Below are 27,769 nucleotides of genomic sequence, written 5' to 3'. Positions count from 1 at the left end.
AATCCAGCGCCCTGCCAACCAGCAGGCTTTCCCGGTTTAATCAACCTTTTAAAGCGGTCTATTTGTCGTACATAATATAACTGTGTTCGTGACTGTTACTTCAGACATAAACAAACTAACGTCACAACAATAAAACGGCATGTTTTCAGTTTGATAAGGCACTAAGAATGTTATTTACACTAATGTCACCTTATAGCTTTTAAATAACTTTAAGAAAACACGAACTCTTTCTCTTAGATTCTTCTACAAATTTCTTAGCAGAAAAGAATTTTTTTCTTGAGCCAAAATGTCTAGTAAGTCCTCAAACTTAAGTTTTGTTTTTACATACGCATTCAACTTCAATTCATTATTTAATACATCAAACCGGTTTTCTTTTTAAAAAAAGTTTTTAAGTAATTTATTGCTCCAATATAAAATATTGTTTTATATTTTCCATATTTCATGTGGTATTTCTGAAGTATAGACTCAAGAAAAGTTTATAATAGTTTAATAATATCTAATTACGTTTCTTAACAAAGAGCAGTTCCTGAGAGCAGTTTTTAATATCAATAAAAAATTTATATTTAACAATTTAAAATTTTTTATGTAAGCAAAAACTTTCATGAACTGCATTTATGGGTACTAACGTATTATCCCGTCGACCAGTTTTGCTTAATCTGAAAATAAATTTGGTAATAGTTTATATCTAAATATTATCTCCCTTTTTACTATAACTTTTGTTTGTATTTACCAATTTTTTATAACCAATTACTATATTAGGATACATTTGAAAGATACCAAAATGAATAACACAGTGTTGGCGAAAAAGGTTTACGTAATAATACACAAGTACCCTTTTATGCACTGTTCTTTTATTTATTTTTTATGTGTTACGTTAATCCTTGGCAGTAGAAAGGTAGTGCTGCTTTATTTTACTCTTTTTATATGTTTTATTTCTATTTCCTTATTACTATTTAAAAGGACAATAATAATTTAATTTGGAGGTATAATAAAATAATTTAATTTGTTTGTTAAGCTTTTCAAAATAAAACTAGTGTTTAACTTATCTTCCAAAATTAACACTGTAAGCTGTTGTAGCTTTAGTAATAGAATTATATACCATGTAATAAGATTATATGCTAATAATATTCTATGTTTTATACCAAAAAATTAAACTAAAAAATAGAACAACCAAAGAATCCAATACAACTCTCCTGGGTTGGGCTTTTAAAAAAAAGTTTTTTTTTCTTTCAGCCCTGTTTATTTGGTTGGCCCACTATTTCTTATTTGCACTAGAGAATTCTGTCTTAACTTATTTTATGTGTCTTTTCTGATATTTTTAGTGTAAGTAGAATTACTGTAAATGAAAAATATAATTTTTGTTAATTTAAACAAACAAAATTTATAGTTCTTTCTTTATGATGCTTTAAAAATAATATTGTTTTTTAAGAAGTAACATATCAATAGTAATAACTACAGAGCTCATTCTAGGCAGAAAAAAGGGCAGGGTGCAAAAGTTTAAAAAAAGGGCATTATTATTCTAAAAAGGCAATAATTTCTTTCTATGGGCTTTGCACGTTCTATTAAAAAACATTGTCAATTTGTAAAAGATTTTTTTTCCTTTACTTTACTAAAAGTAGCAAAGCAATCATATTAATTACTAATTTTTATTAATAAATTAACATATATATTGAGTTAATGGGTAGAAATTTATTTAGTAGCTTAGTAATTTATTTAAAATGCATGCATATATTAACAAAATAATAAATGTATGTTTTTAAGTTTCTGTAGTTATGATTTAATAATTAAAATGATTAATAATTATGATTTAATGGTAATGGAAGTAACTGCAAACTTTCAATGACAAGTGCAACAAGGGGTGTGATGGCTATTTTTCCTTTCCCATATAAATGTATTCCTATGTATTGACAGCAATGACAAACTAAATAAAAGGAGTTGAAAGTAACAAAAGTTTAAGAAATCCATAGTAGAGTTTGGGGAGAAAACAAAGAAGGGTTGAGGAAAGAAAGGGCAAAAAGGTTATGGAGTCTATTATATCAAGGTACTAATTTACTTCAGGGGGGTGGCAACAGGGTGGATTCTTTTGACTAAAAGGGCAGCAGGGTGCCCTGCACCCTGTTTACCCTGCCTAGAATGAGCTCTGATAACTATTTATGCTAAAATATAATAGAATGCCGTACCTTAGTTTTATGTAGCATTTGAACTTCTTTTACATACTGTATTCAGTTATTAATTGAACATTATACTAGTGTGTTCAACAACATTATAACTTGTGTCTTCATTATTTCCTTGTAGGTGGTGCTATACAAAGGTGTCAATATTTGTATTTTGCTTTCAAAACCTTTCAACCAATGAACCTGTCAAAAAATTTCCTCCATACATCAGGAAGGCCAGTTTTACTGGCTCAACCTACCTGCATGACTCATAACCATTTGCTGAAGCTGGGAGAAATTACACCAGGTCTCACTTCCAGTGTATATCATGAACGTAGGATGAAACTTGTAGAAAAAATTGTCAAAAATTCTCCATCTGATACTGAAAGAGCTCACCTTATTGTGATCCCTTCTTCATCAGTCCTTTATATGACAGAAAAAATCCCCTACCGCTTTAGACAAAACTCAGACTTCCTCTATTTATCTGGTTTTAAAGAACCAGACAGTATTTTAGTAATAGATACCACAACTAAGAAGTTTCCAGACTTCAACACAACCATGTTTATTCCGAAACAAACTTCTTATTCTGAGCAATGGGAAGGATGCAAGATGAACTTGAAAACGGCCGTAGAGTTCCTTAAAATTGACAGAGCTTTATACATGTTTGAGTTTGAAAACTACTTACAATCGTTTCTGAAGTCGGATAAAAAATTCAGTGTTTGGTATGACTATCTTAATGTGTCTCCGTTTCAAGTTCATCAAACAATGAGAGATTTCATGGCTGTTCATACGGGGAATGTGTCTATGGAGTCCCCCCGGTCTTTACTTCATCGGCTTCGACTCATTAAATGTGATGCTGAAATAGAGTTGATGAGGAAGACTTGTCGGATTGCTGCTGAATCTATGAAAGAAGTTATGCGATTTTCTCATGTAAACCGTCAAGAGTCTCATTTGGATGCTAAGATGGAGTATGAGTGTCGTTTAAGGGGTGCTGACTTTCCATCGTTTCCGCCTGTTGTTGCTGGAGGCGATAGAGCAAACACTATTCATTACATTGACAATAACCAGATAATAAGTGATAATCACCTAGTCTTAATGGATGCTGGTAAGAACTAACGTATTATTACTGTTTGTGTTTTATTTTATTATTGTTCATAAAACCTTCAATTTATCTTTTTTTTCTGATAATATTAACTATGTTTTAATGAATGCTTGTTTAAAGAGTTGCCATTTCGCTCATTTGGTGAAATAATGACATAACTGCAAAATCAACCTATATAGAGTAATTATGAGTTTCGTCACTGTTTCACCAAATGAGCGATATATAGTATATAATAGTATGTGAGCGATATACTATCATATATCATTCATTTGGTGAAACAATGATGTTACTGCAAAATCAACCTAAGTAGAGTAATTATCAGTTACGTCATTGTTCCACCAAATGAGCGATTTAACCCTAAAAATCCTCCCAAAAAAACACCTGCTTAACTCCCACCTCCCCAAAAAAAAGCATTTGTAATTTCAGATTTTGTTTTTTTCTTTTTTTTTCTAATCTATATTTTCTGTTATGTATTTTCAAATCCTTTGCCAAAAATAAAGTAAACCTAGAATACGAAATAAAAGTCACAAATTAATGTTTAATCTAGAGCAAACATTATCAAAATATAAGACATCACTAGAAAAAGATGAGACTAAGAACATCAAAACCTGTTTGATTGGTGAGTGAGATGAAGAACTACAAAAATGTTTTTTAGATATATAAAGCTTTTTCAGAAAGTAATAGAGATTTTGATATTTTCATTAGTGATTTGATGTATTTTAATAATGCTTTTGTCTTTTCCTTGCTAAAATATTCATTTCCCACCTCTAATATGTAAACTACTTTTATTTCATTTCTGACAGGATTTGAACCACCCTGTATTATGTTGTCTTGTGATTAAATAACCAAGTCTGATTTGTGGTAAAAGAATAAAAGGTTGTTTTTATAAATGGATTAATTATTTTGAAAACGGTGTCTTAAAACTATGCTGTAATCATCTAGGAAGCAAAATTTAACATCAAAAAAAGAATGCCAACGCAAAGATATTTATTTAGAAAAAAATGTGTAAATGCAGCTTTTAAAGTTATAATAAATAGTCATGATTGTTAAAAAATTATTACCTTTATCACTCCATTCAATTTTCTTTCTGTTTCCAGAAATTTAAGTTACCAAAGATGCACTATAATTGCTCATAGTTTGTAATAATGTAAAGTGGGCAATATGCACAGTAATCTGAGAAATATGGTCCCGATTATTTAGTTTGGAGATCAGACCGAAGTTTGGATCCCTTAATGTTAATTTTACTTTTTGCATATTTCACCATATCGTAAGATCTTTTTAAGTGAATTGAAAAAATTTTGCATGCAATTATAAAATTTTTTTATCCAAAGACAATTCCATGCAAAATTTAACTTTTAGTAATTTATTATTTTATTTAATAATAGTTGGCAAACTAGGCAACAAAAAAAAACAAGTTATGTTACATGGCATATGCCCACAAATCTCTTTATTTTTGCTAATGTTTTACCTAATAAATATTGTTTGCATACCGAGAGCAAGGTCTCAGGATCAAGTAAAGCCAATAAATTATAATGTAATCTAGTTCTTTTGTTTAAGGACCATCACATATTATAGTTCAGCTTATCTTTATAATCAAAATTAGTATAGTAATATATATATCAAATTAAGGTATATTATAATTAATGTGTAATCTTTTCTATTTTTTTCCTTCCTTTTCCTCAGGTTGTGAATGCCATGGTTATAGTAGTGACTTAACGCGTACATGGCCAGTCAGTGGAAAGTTCTCAGGACCACAAAAAGAACTATATGAAATGTTACTATCTGTTCAAGAACAACTAATCACTTTATGTAAATCAAAGTTATCACTTGATCATCTTTTTAAAATTATGTGTAAAAAACTAGGAAAAGGTCTCGGAGAATTACGCATCATTCCAGAAAATTTTACTGAAGTTGAAGCTAGTGAGGTACTTGTTACATTTTTTTTAAAAAGAATGTATTTTTATTAGAAGTAAATTAACATAAAACTTATCATTTTCATTTAATGTATGTCACATTACATCATTCATCATTTTATACCATAACTTACACCAATATGTTATAACTTCCTTTTCTTATAACTCTTATGTTATAACTATCATTTAATTTAGTTATACTAAATTTGCAATTGCTGAAAGTGGTTAAGATGTTATTAAATATTTTAGAAACTATGTGCAAAAAGTGTTAACCAACTTGCTTGTTTCATTTTTCCGCTTATCTACTAAGATACTATTCCGCTTATCTACTAAGATACTATTCCGCTTATCTACTATCACTAAATCACAGTTATCCACTTGACCTGAATCTGAAACTTTCGCAATCATAATTGTTATTTTAGCCAAACTTCACATGAGGCATATTTTTTATTTGCTACTTCATTATATAACTCTTAATATAACACTTGTGAATTTTCTTTATTTAACTACATATCATCCTCCAAAACCAGAGCAACATACATCCTCTTACAACTATTACTGCAACTTTTTACAAATAGTAGCAAGTTTCATGTGTACAATTTGCTAACCCTGATTTTTAAATACCACTTAATATAATAATTCTTGATTTACCCCTTTTAATGCAGACTAATGCAAATAAATTTCCATCTTTTTTTATTATTAGTCATATTTTGTCCTTTTCAGTAGTTTTTTTGTTTAGTTTAGTTACATTTGAATGTGTATTGGTGTAACTTTTGTTTGTTTTGATCTTGATACAGCTTGTGCCATGAAATGATACAAAGTTATGAACAGAGTATATCTGGTCACATAATTCATTACAAAGGTAGGATGGCGAAAGACCTTTCGACCTGCAAAATTAACCGTTAGAACTTATCTGAAAAAGGGTACATTTTAAGTTAATTTTTCTAAGAAAGGTTACAACGCTAAACCCTTTAAACTATCAATTCTAGCCTGTTGATGAAATGAAGAATGTGATTGAAAGTATTATCTTTGCTACTGTTACTTAAAATAACATTTACAATTAATTAGTTAACGTTTGCAATTGTAATAAATAGCTAAGTTGCAGAGATTAGTATGTAACTCATGAAGTGTTTTATAATTTTATTTTACGCAAAGCAATTTCCATAATCAACTAAAAATAAAATTTGTTCAGCTTATGAGCACTAAGGTTCTTTAGATTTGAGCCAATGGCATTATTTTCAATCATACATATATATACACATACATGTAACAACAAGAATATTAGTTTGAATTGCAATTATTCTGTCGCGTCTTAAAACATCTAGTTATCTTTTAAGAACGAATTATACTATAATCTCTTCCTAAATTTTTAGTTTCAGACTTTTAATTTTCTCCCATCATGCTAATTATTATTTAAACCTTTAATTTTTGTTTTGCTGGAACAAATTTGTGTACAACTTTCCTGCAGAATATAGATTTTTGAATGGAAAAACTAGCTTTCTTCTAGAAGAGTATTATCTTGAGTTTAATTTCCAATTATCATTTAATTTCATTATTTTTAATTTCAGGTTTCTTTTACTGCCTACTTCATACATTATTAGTTTTTATTTCTTAAATTTTTTAATCTTTTTATATGAGGATGCTTTTGTATTCTATCCGCATTATGTTACTCATTATTTAAATTTTTGTTTTTCTTTTCAGGCTGCTTTTGCTTTCTGTCCTCATCATGTTAGTCATTATTTAGGTATGGATGTGCATGATACATCCACTATTTCTCGTGGCATAACTCTTCAACCGGGAATGGTAATTACTATTGAACCAGGTAAATATTGCTTTATTTACGAGGAAACATATTTAAATTATCTTGGTCATGTCTTGATGTCTTTAAAAAAAGATGATTATGTAAGTTACCTACTGTGAAGAAAAAAACTTCTTCAAAGCAACAAAATAGTTTTACAAAACATTGATTGCATCTGTCGAATGTCGAGAATTATTTATTTATGGAATAGTTTTTTGAAAATTTTATTATTTTCAATACAGTATGTCTTAATTTCATGCCATAACTGGACATAGAGAAAATTAATGAGACTGAAACATGCATGTTAAGAAAATGTATAACAAATACATATTTTACTAGGAGTAACTTATTTTCTACTCTACCCGGATAGGAGGAAAATAGAATAAGTAAAAAAGAGGGGGGGTGGAAAGTGTCCCACTGAAATAAAGCCAATTCTGATTACAGCCGAAATATCCGCTATTTTTATATGCAACACGAAATATGATATGCCATTCCCTGGAGGACACTGGCATCAATATCATGCCATGTTATAATGATGGCAGACTTCAATTCTGTGACAGACTTAAACTAGTTATTTTGTATTTACCAGCTGTACTGATAATAATCTTTATTTACTTATTATTCTTTTATTCATTTGTTTATTTTTTTGAGACTTCAGGTCATGGAAAAGGGCTGGCATATTCTATTATATGCAACTTATTATTCAAAACCGTAAATGTTTAAATTTTGCCATTTGAAGAGAGGTGTCCTGCTGGAAAATTCAACTCGGTCCGTCAATTCTTTCTGAAGATGGTAGTTTGTGACTTTCTGGATTTTGTTACTAATCAGCAGCATTTATGCGGCCAGAAGAAAAAAACCAAATTAAATTTTCCGCCATAGCCAAAGTTTTCCCTTACTGAGCCTCCTCTTAGTTGACAATTAGAAATAATTTCTTCTCCCTTTCTCATCTGTTTCTTTTTATGTTTTATAAAATTGCATTTGTTATGTTTTATATTATTGCGCGTTGGTGAAGGAAAATTGATCGAGTTTTGGAAATCAAAGACCGAATGCTCCAAAATTGGCAATTCAAAGTTTGTCGGTGCCTAAAAACAGCATTGACGCAGAAAGATCGTTTTCTAAGTATAAAAATGTATTAAGTGATGAAAGACGAAGCATAAATGAGAATAATCTGACAATGTACAATACTTTGTACCAAACTGTTCATTTAAAACTGTTAAATTAAAAATATTAATATTGCTTGAAATTCAAAGAAATACTTTTGTTGTGTATTTTTAAGCTTTTTTTATTATTTGCGCAATTTCTGCCTTTTGCATCATTTACATAATAAATTTTTTTATGTTTAGAATTTGTGTAATTTTCAAAATTTTCCAAGAACTTGGGGTCTTTTTTCACGCGACAAACTTGCAGCCCTAAACATGGTAGATGCATAGGTTATTAACAATAGTGGCTTTATTTTGGCATGACACTTTTTTTACTTAACTTTTTTCCAGCCTAGTTATTGCAGGATAGCTCATCGCACTCTTGTGCCAAGGTCCTGGGTTCGATACTCTGGCCGGGCAAGGTTGACTCGGCCTTTCGTCCCTTCAGTGGGTCGATAAAATGAGTACCAAGCGTGCTTGGAGACTAAACTCTGGGGGGTTCTGCGTTCGGCTGACCACCCAATCGGAACAGCTGCTCCTGCACCCCAGTGCCTAAGGTCAAGAAAACTGAGATGGTCACAGTAGACCTTGGCCCTCTATGGGCTGCCACGCCAATGAGTTTAGTTATCGCCGGAAGTTAGTTATTATACCTTACAATGATATGTGTTTTGGATATAGACTTTCATTGGGTTTTTTTTATCTCCAGTAATTGTACAAAATCAAAGAGGCTTTGTTTCATTGATATCCATTGTATTAATAAATACTATATGTTCATATTGTGTTATGGATTTTGTATAAAACAAACTGAGTATATACCATTTACACATTTTTCTTACCCTCAGAGATAAAAAAACTTCTATTTTTCTTTATTTTTGATTAATTTATTAAATTAAAAAACAAGAAGTAATTTAAAAATGCAATTTTTTATTTGATATAATTATTAATTTTTAGGAGTATATATATCAAGAAATAATATGACTGTACCTGATGAATATCGAGGCCTCTGTATTAGAATTGAGGATGATATTCTAATAACTGAGGATGGTTGTGAAGTACTAACCAGAGACTGTCCGAAAAGTGTTGAAGAGATAGAAAAATTGTTCAAAGATCAAACTATTGTACAGCTATGAAGTTCATACAGTTTTTTTTTCTTCATATTATTAATTATTGTTCTTTGTATAGTTTAAATTAGTTTTATATTTATTAAAGTTGGTTTTACAGATTCTTTTATATGTCTTGTTTATTTTTGTAAAAGTAGCTTTAAACCTGAATTTTAATTAGTGTTACTATGTAACTAATGGGCTCATAAGCTACGACTCAATACATTTATTTTCCCTTTATTTCAAACATTAGCATCTCATAAGATAATTGATTTTTTGCCTTGAAACTCATTACACCTGAAAGTTGCATTCGGTCGTGTCCTTTGCCCTCCTTCCTCTCTTACCCAGTAAGATCTCTCTTGTAACATTCCAACTCTCCAAATAAAATTTGTTTCTCTCATTGGTCGCCATACTTTCCCATGTTCTTGATCTACCTCTCCCCATGTTTCTATCTGGTCACCAAATCAATGCAATTCTCTTTGGCATGTTTTCTTCCTATGTGGCCAGTCCAGCTCTATTCTCTTATATGTACTATATGGATGCATAGATATATATATTAGTGGCTTGGTACTGGATTTACGGTATAGATCCCTGTTCAATTTGTTTGGCATTATATTTTTAAGTATTTTATTTGAAATGCTTCTATTTTGTTTTCTTAGTGGCTGCTATTTCCACAATACATATTTTTAATTATATTAATCTTTCCTGGCATAGAAACTATTGATTTTAAACAAACATTTATATATTTTTTAGACGCATTTAAACTAAGCGTATAGAACAATTAAAGAGCTATCTCTTTTAATGAAAAACCAATACTTCGTATTGTATTAGTGTCTGAAATAGTTTAAAGTTTTTTAATCGAGCAGTTTTAAAATAATAAAGATAAATTATCATTAGAAATTTAACCGATAATCAAAAACAGTAATGATGACTTTTAAAAGAGTTCAATTAATTGGTTCTATATATTAATACTTATATGAATATGTAAAGATTATAAAAAGAACTAGTAAGATTACAAAAGTTTAAGTATTATTATATTTACTTGGCCAGAACAATTTTAATTTTTGTCCATATTGAAGCTATGAATTTAAAGCACATGTGCATCAAATGTTCTTATTTTGTTACTATTATTACAAACAGTAAATATGTTAAACAAAATTTTAGAACAGTAATGTCCTTTTGAAAAACATATAATTTTCATGGCTAAAAATTTTTAGCCATCTGAATAAAAAAAACAGTGATGTCAAGAAATTTAATGAATTAATTTGAGTTGTAATTGAGAGTAATATTTGAGTTGTAATTGAGAGCCCTGTATATAGGCAGTAAAGACTTTTAAAGGGAGAAAATAAGTTCTTCAAAAATGACCTGCAATTTGTGAAGTCAAAGATAGAAAAGTAATGTACGGTTTACTACGTTCTACTTAAAAACAAGGCATTTATTTTAAATTTCAAAGTTTTTCAACAAATAGTTATATTAACTGGATAAAAGAATGTTTTCAAAATAATTATTTGAAAAAACATGGCGCAGTCTGAAGACAAAATTAACTGAAGCCTATATCTGACATATCGAAGAATAAATGTTTTTCTTTTAAGTCAGCATTACCATGCGTTGAAAAACTACTACTCATTTTGAAACTTGGTGTAAATTAATTACCTGACTTTATAAGCAGAACACAACAAACTGTAATTTTTATCTCCTTATATTTCTGCAAAATTAGTTTTTCTAACTGTCTCATTTTTGGAACATCTAATAAAATACATTGAGGAAAAAGTTTCATACTACATGCTTAATCTGACCATGCAATAAAACAATTACATTAACTACATCATTAAGTTAATTAAACACCATATTTAAAATGAAGCTTATGCGTATATGGCACAAATTTTTATATTGAATAGACTTGAATGCGATAATATTTATGTAATGGCTGATGAAATGCAATGGAATCGATGGTTGCCATTTCAAATAACTGTTGTAATAATACAGTTGAATAAGTTAGTTGAAAAAAGAATATGTTTATATTTTATTAATGAATTGTGATAGTTATTTTTTCAAATTTTTTTTTAATATAGTACATGATGGCAAAATATCAATTATTTGATAGTATTTTTTAACAAAAATTGGTGCTTTTCATAATAAAACAAAAACTTGAGAACTGTATTTTGGTTAATTTTTTTCAAGATCATCCAGCCTTATTTATCTCATTGAATTCAATCATTCTGTTAATTTAATCATATGTAGCTTCCAATCTACCTGCACTCTCTCTTTTTACTCACTTAAATATTTTTTAATGCTGAACTGTAAATTTGTGAAGAGTTGGAATTCCTTGATTATGTGGAAAATAGGAACTAACTATTTAAATTTAAGAAAAAATGATCATATTCTTTTAAAGGGTGGCTGTAACTTGTTTTAATCTTATAATAATTTGATTTAAAAGAGTGACAGATTTTATATTCCAGTGATTTTATGAATGGCGATAACTTACATAGTCTTAATTAACAGTGAGAGAAATTTTTCTAAGAATGTTTCTTTTACAAACGTTATATGTAAAACATAGTTTATTAAACAAAATTTATACATATAAGTGCAATAAATCATTATAAAAAAATATATGTAGTAATCTTTTTTATAACAGATATGGTATTATTTATTTTATCAATAGAATATCTGAATATTTACAGAAATAATGGGTTAGTGGCTATATACAGCTGATAGATAAAAGTATGAAAATATCACTATGTTAACTATATGGGGCTATTTTAATATATGGAAGTATTACATTCATGTTAACTCTTTCCACTAAAAATATGCCTTAGAAAGGATGTTTCTTAACATTCCAGAAATTTTCACTTCGTAATTTAAAAGCTACATTTTTAAGTAATTATAACAGCATCAAATTAATTAACTATGAAGGTACTAATATGAATCGAATCTTATTTATGGAAAAAAAAATCATTTGTCACTTAGAGTTAAAAAAGAAATTTTATACATTCAAATTTTTTAAAACAAAAATTTTACTATGAGAAAGTTAAAATTACTTCTAAAAACATGTTAATATAAGTTTCAACTTAATAATTTAATAAGGACGTAGCACATTTGTGTAACTTTTGTTTTTACCCATAGAATTAACATAGTGAACATTCTATAGTTGTATCTAACATCTGTGTTTATACATGTATATATAATCTTTTCTATTTCAATTGAGCAAATATTAATATAGAAAATTTTATTTTGATACAAAATAAAATTTTCTAATAAAAATATGTTTAGAACTTTTTTCTGAGTTAAGAAATAATCAGGTATACAAACTATCAGGAAAGACATGATTTCTTTAAAATTGAATGTCAAAAATAATTTTAAATCTTTACTATTTAATTTCACACAATGAAAGTTTTGATGTTTATTTTTAAATTGGCATGATATGACTATTTCTGTAAATGTTTGTGTTATAATGCATACATACATAAAAAAAATTTACCTTAAGCAATAAAGAATGTAATAAAGTTTACATTTATTCTCAATATTAAATCTAAATAGAAAATTTTTCTTAAATTGTTTTAGTTAAGTTTTAATTAAATCATATTTTTTTTTTATTAACCTTTTAATATAGGACCTGCAAAGCCTGTTATTTTGGTCCACTATTAGCCTTTAGAAAAGGGTTAAAAAAAAGTTTCTGTAATATATGTAATTGAGAAAAAATAAGTAAATTAAAATTTTATTACTGAATGTCTTGAATTAATATTCTTTATGCCTTTAGTGAATGAATCTATTAGACCTTAATTCACCTATTAAGTTTTATGAAAATTTTAGTAACCTACAAATAAATTTTCATAATATAAATATAATATTTATATATACATACAAATATGAATGTTATTCAAATTTAAAGCATAAATTTTATAGAAAGCATTACTTAAAATCTGAAACATACGAATATGAATGCTATTCTTTAAATTTAAAGCATAAATTTTATAGAAAGCATTACTTAATTTCTTATAAGAATGGAATATTTCAATTTAATTATAACTGCTAGCTGAATACATATTTGTGAAAATATATATCTTTGTATGCTGTTCATAGTTTACGAAAATTTTATGTAGCATATTTGTAATATATAATTGTAATTTAAATCAGTAACTACTTCCACAATGTCTACATTTATAAGAATTGACTTACTCATATATAAGCAGGTACTTGTGTACAATTGACATAATTTTAAGGCTGTCAATTGCTTTTTACAATATCATTTATCACAGTGCTAGAATTAGTTTAATTTATGTATGCCCCTTTGCACTCAAGTGTCCAAAACATCATTAATTAAATTGCCAACTGGTGGGCAAATGGCACTTATAAAAATATCCATATACAAAAATTCTGCTTTAGCCTCAGTCATTAAAACAAACAATTGAAAATACATATAAAAAAATCTTGAATTTCAGAATAAATATATGTGTTGTGAGCTCTGAAATTCATTGTACGATTGTTGATCTATGAGATCATGAAATAGGAACAATAATAAATATTTCTGAAGAGCATCTACCACTCCAAGGCAACGGGATATTCTCCTGTCAAACACGCTGTACAATGTCTCTCAGATTTTTTATCCATTGTTGAATTTGCTTTTACTGCATTTTTCAAGTTGGCAACATCGAGGTAAACTAAACTGTTGGCGCCAATTTGTTCAGCTAGCTGATCAGCATTCAATTTGTTGGCGATAAGCTCTTCCCTGGTTGGAATATTTATTCCCATATAACATGGATGATGAAGAGGTGGTGATGCTATACGTATATGAACCTAAAACAGAAAAATTATCTTAATTAATTAAAAACCATTAATCTTCATTATTAAATTAACATTGGCGTTATTTTTTTCACTCCTAATTCATCTCTAATCAGTATTTTTTTAATTTCATTTTTTTTCGAGAATTCTAAAAATATAAATTTAGGATGATCATTTTAATACACACTGTATGATAAATAATATTATTAAACATAATTCAAAAAAGTTATATTAAAAAAATAAAACAGTATTTACCAAGAATTTGGAAAATTGGATCTTCGTTGAATTGTTTAATTATTATTTGCATTATAACTAAAAGTGTAGTTTAGTAAAATACTAACAATTAGGAGTGAAATAACAAAAATGTTTTTAAATAATATTAAACTGTTTTTGTTCCTCTAACTGATTTTTTTTCTTAACTGTTACAATTACAAACAATCATTTGCTTCGATTCAAAAATTTTCAACAACAATAAAACTAACACCCAATATTATAGAGATTGGCCATTTGATGAGTAATTTAGAAGTTAAATATGATTTTCTTGTTTACACACAAGAAATGTATTGATGGTCTATTGGTGTCAGTTTGGGATTTATCCTAGAGGTGAACATTATATGTTTTTAAATATATTGTATGTTAAATAAGTTTCAAATAGATATTAAATATGTTTATCAAAAATATGTTTATCAGCTTTGATTTTTGGGAATCTTTGTTTAGATGGCAAATTTTTTGTTTCTGAAGTAAAATAACAATGGATTAAAGTGGATTCTTTCTTTTTGGGGGGAGGAGCTGGTCTCACACTTTGTCAAACACTGAAACTATGTAGACAAAACAAATATTTTACTCATAACTACTAAACTATAAACCTTAACAAACCTATTTCTTTCCTTATTTCTAAAAAAAAAAATTATGTTTTATTTTATTTACTGCCTTGCATCACAATGAAGAAAAGTTACTACATTCAGTCCCTTTTTTAAAAATTATTTTTAAAAAAAATAATAATTTTGTGTGTTAATTGTTTAAATTACCTCTTCTGCTCCTGCTTCCCTTAGCATTCTGATTATGGCCCCCATTGTGTTCCCCCTTACAATTGAATCATCAATCAGTACTATTCTTTTCCCTTTGAAGTTGGCACTCAGAGGACCAAATTTCTTGAGAACTGCCAACTGTCTTAGTCTTGTGCTTGGCTGGATGAAAGTTCTTCCCACATATCTGTTTTTACAGAGTACTTCCATGTAAGGGATTTTTGCCTGGAATAAGAATTTGTTAATTATTTGAATTATTACATCTATTTCAGAATAATTAATTATAAAATTAAAAAAATATTACTTATTTGCTAAATTGTAAGTCGTCATATTTTGAATTATATTTCATTCTGTGTTAAAAAAAAAAAAAAAGTTTCTAAGTTGACAAAATTAAAAAGTTAACAAAATTTCTAAGTTAACAAAAATGGAAAATATTTGTATAATTTCAATTAGCCTATATGGTCAAAAAAATAGATAAATAAATATTCAGTTTATGATGAAATTGTAGAAATATTGATGCTTAAAACAACTACTGTAACTTTAACTATATGTCATTATAAAAACATATTACTTTATGTTAAATAATGAGTAAAAGTGTATCCATAATTATGAATTCATTTAATTTATGAAAAGTTATATGAATCATAGTTTAATGAATTTAATATGTTGCAATAATAAACTTTTTAGCAGCTTGCCTTTTAAATGATCTTTTTAGTACTTCTTTTTATGATCGAAATTACTTAATATTGCATATAGTCAGATTTAGATATCAGAGTAAAAGATAAGTGTAACACAATTATACATGCCTCAATTCTTCATAAACCACATTAACTTTACAATCTCTTAAAGTAAACCGAAATTGGTAAATTTGTTGGTTTTTAGTCCTAATGCAATTGACAATTTTTTCTGTAAATGATTAATACTTATGTGCATATTTTTGCAATTCAAATTAATTGCATTCAAAAAATATTTTAAAACAATAATATTGATCCACTTTTAGAATGAGTGACTGAAATCCTGTAAAAAGGCTTGTTTTTGTAACGATGAGAAGGGCTCAAATTGTGATGGATAGTTGCAGTTGAGAGAGATTTTGGAATTTTAATAAGTGAGGAACCATTGTCAGAAAAAGGATTGCTTGCAACTTCTTCCCACCCCTTGGACAGTGCCCCCCTCATGATGACGATGAATATTGATCTGTTTCAGATATGTATGTTTTTATGTTTAATTTTATGTGAAATAACACAAAATTCTATTCAAAAGTCTTCAAAAGCATGATGTTTGAAAGAAAAAATATTTTACGGGAATTAAAATTTTTTTAAACTTGTGGCCACTGTTGGGAATTCAGTTTGTCATCTTTTATCTATAGCATTTATTTCTTTATTTTAACTTCAGATGATATCATAACTTTTAAAAAATATGATGTTAAAATTGAGTCTTATTTAATACATCTGCAATATAGCATGATATATGTATGTCATTGTAAAGTATTAAAATCTTGCAAAAGTGGCATACATTGATTTCACTCAAATAAATGCATTAATGTATGTCTGAAATACTTGTTATGTGAGCAAATACACGTATAGCTAGTATTTTATTAATTAATTAATTATTTTTTTAATATCATTATTTTATAACTTACACCTTTAAATGTTAACAGTCAGCATGTAGTGTTTGGAAAGCAAGTGAGCAAAAATGACATCTTTCTTTTCAAAGATCACTATCAGAACATGCTATTTTAAAAAATATTTTGGAAAAAAAATACTAAGAAATAAAACACTCTCCAGAGAATACATTAATTTTAGACTTGTATTGTGCAGTTTGGCTCTTCATTGTATTGTATCACAGTAATAAACACATGTAAGAAAAACATTTTCATAATTTTAAGCTGTACCATGTCTTAAAAGCCATGTCTTATTCAAAACCAGCTATAAATTTCAAAAACTGAATAAACTAGAATAGAAAAATACAAATGCACCAATGAAGAACATATAGCTCGGCTGAATTATTTTTGTCATGCAATTTGTTAACCTAATCTTCCTCTCTGACACCTATTTTATATTTAAATGGAGCAGTGGTTGATAAAGAACAAGTACTGCATAAAGAGAAAAGCTTAAAACAAATGAATACTAACTTGTTCTGCATATCCAATTGCAGCTGGAGTTGCAGATTCTGGCACTGCACTTACAACATCTGCTTCAATAGGAGCTTGTATTGCAAGCTGTCTACCACATTCCATTCTTGCTGTGTACACCATTTGACCTATAATAGTAATTAACAAATAGTTATTGATAAAAATTAGAAGTAAAAAATATTAAATTCGTTTGTATAAAAATAACTCCTCATTGCATTGTATCATGCATTTGAATTTGTAGCTTTTTATGTCTCTCCAAAGAAAAAGAAAAACAGAATACAATGATTTAAAAATTCTACTAAAATGATTTAAAAATTTTACTAAATTACTTAAATGTTAGTGTTTCCATTATTATTAAATGTCTATTTTAATTCACTATCTAGATCAGGGTTTCTTAACCTGTGGTTCATGAACCCCTAAGGGGTCCATGAGTTATAATTTGGGGGTCCGCTGACTACTAATTTTTAAAACGTTTGAAAGCCTACCCATTGCTTGTAAAGCGAGCTATGTCAGCTATTATTCCGTTTGCTACAGTGTATCTTTGCGAAGCGGGATTTTCCACAATTGTGACAATAAAAACATAACATTGAAATCGATTGAATGTTGAACATGATATGCACGTTGCTTTGTCGAAAACCATCCCCCAATGCAATTTATTAATTAAGGAAAAGCAGCAGCAACCTTCACATTAAAAATTTTAATTTAAAAAATTTTGTATACTATTAAAATAATAAAATTAAATGTTTTCTAATAATTGATGTTTTTTGCTTTTGATGTTTTTTGATTTTATTTTTTTCACAGGGGGGTGGTCCGTGACTTCTTAAAAATTTTTAAAAGGGGTCCATTATATCAAAAAGGTTAAGGAACACTGATCTAGATGGATAGAGATTTAATTTATCGATATCTGACGTACTCTATATAACAAGTTGATAATGTATTTGAAATATATACCTTGCCAACGTTGGAAAAATAAAATAACGGAGATTTTACTATCGACATTTTTTTAGGCTATGAGTGATTGATACATGATGTAAGTCAATTAGCAAAGTAAAAAATATGTATATAAGTCATATAATCTAAAGAAGATTTATTTAAACCTTTGTTTATAATTACTTAAACTATTAACACTCAATATACTGGAGTACTGGCAGTAACACCATCTGTTGAGGTATAAGAGAAGTAATTTTGCCATCAGCAGATATTTTATAGGCAAAAATATATTTTTTATTATATATATTATATATTTTTTTTTAAATTTCTGCAACAAATACGGGTAAATAGCAGACAGTCATAAAATGCAGGAGTCTTCGTTAAAAAACAGGAGACTTGGCAGTTTTGTATATAATACAGTATCTAGTAAATATAACAAATATGTTAGCAAGTTATATGGAATTTAATGAGGAGATAGTAGGGATTTACAAACCTTCCATCATGCTGTCTGGTCTTGCAAAATAAACATATTCAAAAATACAAAATGCTGGATTGCTGCTCCCTTTTGGTCTGGGAAGAATGCATATGGATCGAATACCCTTTTTCGTTATCTCAACAATCTCACCAGGCTCGACTTCACGAACCAGTCGTCCTGCGACAGAAGGAAATGCACAAGACTCCGACGACACAACATAACCTTCTAGTTCACTTTCATCATCATCTGCAAGATATATTTCATTAATAAATAAATAAAATAATTATACAATTTCTACTTTATGTTTACATTCATTTGTATGTGTATTTTTTTTTTAAATTTTATTTTCTTATATCCGTCATAATATATAAACTCAATTCTGTAGTTGCTGACATGGACTATAGATTGAAAAGAGACTTTATTTGTTTCGTGTTTGTTTATTTCTTACTTTTATTGTATTGTATTGAATTAACAAATTTACTCTTATTATTATTATTATCAAACTTGAATACTTCAACAACAGATTGCAAATAAATTGTCACAAAAATATCTCTCAAAGTTTAATAATTCACTCTAATAATTATAAATAAATTCACAGTATAAATGGGTTTCAAATTTGAACAATTCAAAAAAATAATGCGCAATCAAAAATTAACTACTTCTTAAATAAATTGAAATACCTTACAAGTTACAATAATTCAACAAAGCTATAACTACAGACAAATATAATTTTTAATAAACTATTATTAATACTTAAAAATTTATTATTCTTAAATTTATTATAATCTATTATTTTTACACAAAAATTATAACATGAACTCTCATATACCATTCAAATGACAAAAAGCATTCTGTAAGGTATCATATTCATTAGTTGGTTTAGACTTCACATCTTTCTTTTTCAAATCTTTGGCTGCTTTTAGGGACATGAAAACAAGCATTATTACATGTATGCTAAGCAAGCAACATTAACAAAAAAGCACAAGCAAAGGGAAAATGTATACAAGGATTACAAAAAGCAAGGTAAACTAAACTTATATACTTCTTAATGTAAATAATTTCATACTCTAATTTTAACTTTTTATTAATTATTTTTTTTTAAATATGTGTTAATTTCATAAAATTTTTAATGAAAGTAAATTTATTTCTAGTTTGTTGCTTGACCTAAGAGTTTTTCTTTTGAGAAATCAAGATTACTAGAATTTTAGCCAAAATTACTAGAATCAAGATTACTAGAATTTTAGCCAAAATTACTAGAATCACGATTACTAGAATTTTAGCCAAGATAACTAGAAGAGTTTGTTGCTTGACCTAAGAGTTTTTCTTTTGAGAAGTCAAGATTTGCTAGAAGAGTTTGTTGCTTGACCACCTAAGAGTTTTTCTTTTGAGAAGTCAAGATTAATATAATATTAAGATTGATTTTAAGTAAGGACAGCAAAAACGTTTTATAATAGAATTGTAAATGCTTTGGCAAGTAAAGTTTATAGTTTTTCTGAAAACTTTTCTACTTAACTCATTTAATAATTATGGTATAAACCATAATAACTATAGAATAAAAATTTTCCACATTATTTGTTTACTTTAAAAAGTAAGTAATGAAAATTGAATAAAACAGTTATCGAATGAGCCAGAAAACTGCAAAATTTAGAAGTTTTTGATTTCAGAATTTATAATATTATTTTTAAATAAGTGTTGATTTCATAAAATTTTTAATTAAAGTAAATTCATCCCTCGTTTGTTGCTTGACCTAAGAGTTTTTCTTTTGAGAAGTCAAGATTACTAGAAGAGTTTGTTGCTTGACCTAAGAGTTTTTCTTTTGAGAAGTCAAGATTACTAGAATATTGAGATTGAATTTTAACATTAAGGACAGCAAAAACGTTTTATAATAGAATTGTAAATGCTTAGGCAAGTAAAGTTCCTAGATTTTCTTAAAACTTTTCTACTTTAACTCATTTAATGATTATACTGTAAACTGTAATAACTATAGACTAAAGATTTTCAACATTATTTGTTTACTTTAAAAAGTAAGTAATGAAAATTGAATAAAAACAGTTATAAAATGAGCCAGAAACCTGCCAAATTTAGAAGTTTTTGATTTTCCTGAATTTATAATTTTAACTACCACTATTAGTCACATCTTAAATGAAAAATTTATGATGTTTTAATTTATGTAATTTTTTGAAGCATGCAAAAATAATAATAAGTAATGTAAATAATTGATATAAAATGAAAAAATTAATTTGTTTATTCAAAATTCATCTATAAAGAAATGAAATAATTCATCAACAGATATAGATTTCAATAAGCATTTTACAAATTAGCATGCAATTAAGACCTAGTTATAATAAGAACTTTTGTATACCATTTCGATGACTAACGCCATTGCGAAAAGTATGTCCATTTGCGAGGTTAGACTGCTCACCATTTTTTCGTAAACCTTTAGCTGCTTTTACAACATAAAAACAATCATTAATAGAGGAACTCTAAGCTGGCAACAAGATAAAAACAAAAGCAGAGGAGAAATGTTTATTGATTACAACAAAGGACAAAGCAAAATATAAAATAATTGATAAATTTTACTAATTACTATAATAAAATAAACACCAAATTTTAAGTTTAGCTATTTTTCACATACTTTTATTGAAACTTGCACATCAAATTATAATTTAGAAATCGAATATAAAAAATTATAACTGAAATTTTAGAGAATTAAAATATTAAATTATATGAGTCATTCAACAGCTAAACTTGATAAAAATGTATTACTACAAGTGGTTTGTGTAAGGTAAGCTTAACTTAGAAAATCTGAAATATTTTCGCTCAAATGTAACTTAAAATTATGTAATAAATAACATTTATTCAATAAAAAAAAAGAGAAAAAAATTAAAATATTTTTTAATTCGTTATCTTTTACAAATATTGAAAATGTATGGAATTTAGTCTTTTTACACAGCTAAATTTATTAGTATTAAATTCAAATTTACTGTAAGTAAGATCATCAGATACTATTTTATTTATCTCTATTTCTAAATAACAGAAATATAGGCATATATTTGTCACTAATTTGTATTTTGATAGCTTGACTCCAATTCTAACGGAAATATTAATAAAATTTCAGAGCTTTAATTAAAACAATTCATACTTAAGGTTTTTGAAAGATATTTGAAAACTCAATTCATAAGTGATAGCCACTGAATTAAAAGATTTAGGGAAAAAAATTACAAAATAAAACCTCAGAAACAATAAGAATTTGATAATTAATTAAAAAATTTCACATGAACATTTATCTTAGTTTGAAATATACTACAGTACAGAATCCGTTATCCGGAAATCAGAAAACCAAAAAACCGGAACGAAATTCGATACATTTTCCCACCATTTAAAAAATAAAAAAATTTTTTCCTCATAAGATTTTAGGATTTTTCTTTCTTTCTGAAAGATGTTTACCTTACCATCATTTTGGAAATAATCATTAGTGTATTACTTCATCGTTTTTTCTTCTTTTTAAGATTATTTCCTAATATATATATTTTTAGTTGGGTTTAACAATTAAAAAACGGATTTTCGTAGCGATTCAGAAAACCGGAAAATCAGTTATCCGGAATAGCGATGATCCCGATCGTTCCGGATAATCGGTTCCCTACTGTATTATAAAATAATTATAATTAAATTATAACTTCACACAATTCCTATAAACCTATTTTAAAAAATTAGAAGTATATAATCCAATCCTTACATTATATATTTCTATTCATAATTGTAATATTTCCCAATTTATATTAAAATACTTAAAAAAATTTATTTTAAATTTTATTTTCCCAAATTATTTTAATCTGAAAATGCATTAAAATGTTGATGGCTTCAGCACTATGGCTTGCAATGATAAAATTAAACACTTCCTGGATGAAATGTTTTCTTCTAGAGCATGCATTTTGTACCTCTGACTGTATTAGAAAAATTCATTTTGATTTTGAGCTTAATATTATTTAAAATTAATAAGCTATAACAAATTTAACTTAATATCACAATTAGAAATGCATAATGAATGTGATTATTATTGGCTTAAACCTTTGAAGCAGAATTTTTATTAAACATATTTTTCATACTTTTTTTATTATTCTATAAATTATGGTTATAAAATGCAGCATTTTTTTTTTTTTAAAGGTAAAATTTTTCAAACAAGGCTCACTTACAAAGAAAAATTTTCATTTATTTGCCCTTATTTAGATCTAAGAGAAACAGTTATTTATCACTGGAATATATTTAATTTAACAAATCAATTATTGATATATTTTTGAATATGAATGGAAAAATACTACATTTCATACTACATTTTCAGATTTTAGTGCAAATATAATTCTGATAGTTGGACAAAAAATTTTTAGTAACTATTAGACTGTTTTTAATAATTAAAAAATATCAAAATAGATTTTTGTTTGTAATTGGAGCATCAAAAAAGATATATAAAAGTGGTCCTGGCATTTCATCTGCATCAAAGGATTAATAAATTCTGAAATATCACAATAAAGTCTAAAAAACCAAGTTAGTTAAAGTACCTTTCTAAACAAAATAATTTTTTCCCTTTTTACAACCCCAACATCTACTAGAATTCAAAATTTATTTCACCTATCAAACCTTTCATGTGAGTTTTAAATAACAATGAAATAGTTAAATAATAGTTTAATAAAATGGTTACAAAGAAAAAAATTCATCACTTTACTAAATAAAAAAGATATCTGATATCACATATTATCGATTGGTACAAATTTAAGTCACTTTATTTCCTTAACATCAATTTAAGACCAATACAAATGCATGCAGTTAGTAGTATTTTATGAAAAACAAAGCAAGAAAAATCATGCAATGGTTAGTGTAATTTAAATCAACCTCTTATGTTATACCACACTGATTTTTAAGTGAATAATCTTCTGTTCCATTTCCATTTTGTAGACTGCCGTCTCTATTATTAATTAATTCATCTTCTAAAATTTGGATGCAAAAATAAAATGCATTAAAGCAAAGCAAACATAAGCATTTATTGTGTCATAATTAGAGTGTTTGTTTCTAAACCAACCTCTACTATTTTCAAAAATTTTGCAGGATTTTTAAAGGAAGAAATTAAATTTCAAGGCATATGGTTAGCATCCTGTATCTGAGTTACAACACTCTCGAGTTAAATAGACATGAGAACTACTAGACATGAAAATTTTAAATTTCCTGTCAGTTACCAGTGGCCAGTAGTTTAATAATTAAGTAGCCGCTTTTTCCTCAAACCTAACGAATCTGTGAACGATATTGATAGATCCTACTTTTTGCTTTTATTAAATTATATTTTTTAAATAAAAATCATATTAGAAACAATTTACCACTACAAAAAGTTAATTCAACAATAAAAATAATATAAATATATGACAAAATTTAGTTAAACATACTAAACATCATTTTAAAATATTTGAGGCGGCAAAATACATTTAATGCATACATTACAACTTTGAAATATATACGAGTAAATTGTTAAAGAACTCTCCTTCCAAATAAATCTTTCCATCACAAATTGATAGATTCAGAAGGATCAAAATTTTAAATAGAGACAGAATATTTTAATGAAAATTCTAGAATCTTTCTGCGTTATTTTACTTTTATCATTAAAAGATTAAAAAGCCACCAGTTGCTTCTATAATTTAAATCACTATTTTTTTTTCTCGTTATTGTTGTTGACTTGCCGTGAGAAGAGTGGTTATTTTCAGGTCTAGGAACTAACTAAGATATTCCAGAGAAAATTCTTCTGAGACAAGTCTGTTGCTTAGCAACCATATGGGGATATGATCAACAGGGAAAATCAAAGGGTTTTACAAAAGTTTTCTTGGTTGCCTAGCAACAGAGAAATTAGAAAAAAAATTCTGGGCTGTGGATTTATTGGATTTCTTTTTGACACAGCAAAAAGTTCCCTTCATAATTTTTTCTTCTTCTTTTTTTAAGAAGAACAGTGGGACATAATTGGTCTTACAGACATGTAACTCAATTAGAAAAAAAATACTAAAATAGTGCATGATTAATGATTCTATACTAACAAATTTGTTAGTATATTTTAAGACATTGAATATTATCCACCTTCACTAAGCAATTGTGTGTAAAAACTGCTTAGTAAAAGTGGATATTAATCAAAAAAAAAAATTTCATGAACAAAATCTTTTCCTCTTTTCCTAAAAAAATTACTGGAAAATCTCATATCTGGTTTTGGAATCAAACACTTTAATTATAGCAATAAAATATGGCAAGCCAGCAAATAAATAAATAAAAATAAAGCAAAAAACATAAAAATCAAAGCAAAATAAATTTCAGCATAATAGCAAATTAAATAGCAACGCTAAAGAAAAACTAAACTAAAGCACAATGAGCAACACTAATTTTCAAGAAACAAACTTATATGTGATTAATTAAATTTAATATTTAGAAAGTTCTTAAGAAAAGTATTTACTTAAACAAACACACACATATTTAAACCAAACCTTCAACATTTTTTATGTGATATTAATAATTTCAATGAAACAGAGAAATATGATCATTTTTTAAATTTCCAGTGAAAAATATTTTTTAATAAATGCTGATATAATATAGTGAAAAACTTCTTAAAATACTGTCAAAAATATTTATTCAAAAGTGTAGAAACTAAACAGAAAATATGAAAATAATATTAAAATATATCTCAAGGTATATAAAAAGCAATTATTCAAATTGCATAACCATTCTCAAGACCAAAAATATTTTTTGTTGGGATTAAAAAAATTAAATCTATTATCTATAACAAACAGTTACTAAATGAAATATCCTAATATTTAGTTTTAAAGATTTATTTAATAAAATATTCATTGTTGTTGTTGACGTATGCCTGCTAAGACAGAGGGGTGTGATTGATCTTGTTTCCTAGTGGCGCCATCTATGGCCAAGAATTCGACTTCTGCCACACCCATACGTCCCACTCGTTTATAGGGCAGACCTATCCATACATTCATCCATTCATCCACAGACCATAATTTTGACCTGAATCAGAGAACGATCAATCTCCAATTCAGTACCCCCAGTGGTATTTATTTGTTATGGGAACATGGTGGACTTTGCAACTCGACAGATTTAACGTGCATCAGTCACCATTTACTACATGAGGAATCTTCGGCCGGAGGAGTTCGAACCCACGAACTCTCGGACATGAGCCCAGCGCCCTTCCGATCAGGCTATCCCGATCGAAAATATTCATTCATTTGGTTAATAAGAGTAGATTTATACATAATTTTGTGTTTGGAATATGAAATAAACATGCTACAGTGCTCCAACAATCACATTTTACAGATGTACATACCAAATCTGCATAACTTGATGAATTAAATTTTATTCTTTCATGCATTAAATTCTAGACTATATCACGCAACTGAGCAATCTAGTTTAGGCTTAAAATCAAGTATTAAATAATGGAAAATCATATACAAAAGGAACTACACTAATTAAACTAACCCAATGAGCCCCTTGGTGGCACCAGTTTTCCAATACACAAAGGTCGGTTACCATATGGGTCTCTAACAGCATAAATTGTGTCACCATTCATTATAAGTAGAGCATAAGAGGTTTTTGTGCGACTCATAAGATTTTTTATCCTGGCTGGCCAGTCTGGTTTTCCTTCACATTCATTGTTTGGTTCTGGGGGTGGCATGCACAGGATCTGAACCATAAGTTCACTGTCCGATTCTGTTGACAAGCCAACGCCTTTCTCAATAATCTGAAAGAAAAGACTTGTTAATTTAGAACCATGGTTGAAATAAAGCAAAATCATAGAAGTGTGGAGAAAAGTAGCATTAAACAATGAATTTTCAATTAAAAAATAAAATAATAGCACAATTTTGTGAAACTTACAAGAAGAAAAATAGCTTCTGAAAAGAATAACGCTAATCCCGTTCGAAAAACTTGTCGTCAATGAAAAAGTGCAAAAGAATGTAAAACTAGAGCAAAACAAAGTTTTTAGCTAAAAGAATTACACAAAATAAAAATTGTGGTAAAAAGAATAGCTCACATTTCCCAGAACTACCTAGTGCAAGATTATCTTGCACCAGTCAGAACCAAATTATAATAACAACATAAAAATTATTACGTTTTTAGATAAAGGAACAACACAAAACTGAGCTTAAAAAAAGCATACAAACCACAGGGCTTGTTAGCAAATTCTTTGAAAATTAGGAGGGTATTGAACCATAATATCATTCAAATTTGCAGAACTTTAACATGGTACTCAAATAAATCATATTATCAGACTCCTTAAACGTAATTGCACGTTACTATGGCCTCACCTGAACAGTAACATGGTGCAAATAAACACCTTATTAACACCGTACTATGGTTCAAGGAACCGATATCACGGTTCAACATTAAATCAATATTCCTGAGATTGTAAAAATAATAAACAAAAAAAAATTTACACAGTTAAAAGAACTCACTTCTCTGCGAAGCTGTGGAGCATTGACTAGTTCACCATTATGGGCTATAGCAAGAACTCCATGCTTCGTATGAACGACGAACGGCTGCGTATTCAAGTGTTGCGTTCCTCCGGCTGTGGAGTACCTTGTGTGACCAATACCCAAGTTACCTTTCAGTTTTGCCAGATCCTCTTCCTTGAAGGCATGGGTCACTAAGCCAGCCATTTTATGGGTGTTCACATTGCTCAAATCTCCATTGCTGGTGGTGATTCCGCAACTTTCCTGACCTCTAAGAAAAGGGTTAAAAATTAATTAATTTACTTTAAAACAATAGCACTTTTCTACTGAAAAATTCGGAAAAGTCGGACTTGGAAATAAAATAGGACAAAACCAAACAAACGCTTGACAAGAGATGTTTTTTTAAAAGGAAGAAGAAGAAAAAAACGGGCGTCGGACAGCCGACCCAATTTTTGTAATTTTAAGACCAATCCAAAAGACAAAGAAACTCTTCGATCCAATATTGGGAGAAATTTGTCTTCGTAAAGGACTTTTTGATGGAACTAACCTATACTCGCGTTACATGGAGAGGAAAACCACGAAAACCTTCCACGGTCAGCATGGTGCAAGGGGACTGATTCGTCTACCACTGAGGATATTTTACGTCAGGACTGTGGTCGACTCAAACCGGATGCGGAATTCGTATCGACCAGACATCGCTGGAATTCAAACCTGGTTAACCTCATTGGAAAGCGAACCATCGCG

The 27,769-nt window shown here is 28.0% G+C and overlaps 2 protein-coding genes across 11 annotated transcripts in view; one reads left to right on the top strand and one right to left on the bottom strand.

Moving 5' to 3' along the window:
* LOC107441409 (xaa-Pro aminopeptidase 3) lies at positions 1 to 9,329 on the top strand. Its single transcript, XM_016054651.4, has 5 exons — positions 1 to 293; positions 2,296 to 3,258; positions 4,939 to 5,180; positions 6,870 to 6,990; positions 9,057 to 9,329. The coding sequence occupies exons 1-5, from the start codon at positions 287 to 289 to the stop codon at positions 9,233 to 9,235; spliced, it is 1,512 nt and encodes a 503-aa protein (XP_015910137.2). The 5' UTR covers positions 1 to 286; the 3' UTR covers positions 9,236 to 9,329.
* Positions 9,330 to 11,745: 2,416 nt separating this feature from the next.
* Positions 11,746 to 27,769, bottom strand: part of LOC107441410 (amidophosphoribosyltransferase) — a 36,974-nt gene continuing 20,950 nt past the window's right edge. The window contains exons 2-10 of one of the 10 annotated variants that reach the window (XM_016054653.4): positions 27,029 to 27,296; positions 26,055 to 26,316; positions 23,447 to 23,527; positions 20,908 to 20,988; positions 19,375 to 19,461; positions 18,564 to 18,791; positions 17,141 to 17,268; positions 15,013 to 15,234; positions 12,788 to 13,999 (exon numbers count right to left, since the gene is read on the bottom strand). In XM_016054653.4, the coding sequence (XP_015910139.1) occupies positions 13,742 to 13,999; positions 15,013 to 15,234; positions 17,141 to 17,268; positions 18,564 to 18,791; positions 19,375 to 19,461; positions 20,908 to 20,988; positions 23,447 to 23,527; positions 26,055 to 26,316; positions 27,029 to 27,296 (1,615 nt within the window). In that variant the 3' untranslated portion in view covers positions 12,788 to 13,741. Of the gene's footprint in view, positions 14,000 to 15,012; positions 15,235 to 17,140; positions 17,269 to 18,563; positions 18,792 to 19,374; positions 19,462 to 20,907; positions 20,992 to 23,446; positions 23,528 to 26,054; positions 26,317 to 27,028; positions 27,297 to 27,769 lie in introns of all 10 variants that reach the window. The other 9 variants (XM_016054655.4, XM_016054652.4, XM_016054654.4 and 6 more) reach the window with 9 other exon arrangements.

This window comes from Parasteatoda tepidariorum, chromosome 1, assembly GCF_982258835.1.
Source record: "Parasteatoda tepidariorum strain Cologne lab strain chromosome 1, Ptep-v5.0, whole genome shotgun sequence".
In the NCBI taxonomy this organism is placed as follows: Eukaryota; Metazoa; Arthropoda; class Arachnida; order Araneae; family Theridiidae; genus Parasteatoda; species Parasteatoda tepidariorum.
Note: the sequence above shows the minus strand (reverse complement) of the source record. Positions and strands in the feature narration are given on the sequence as shown.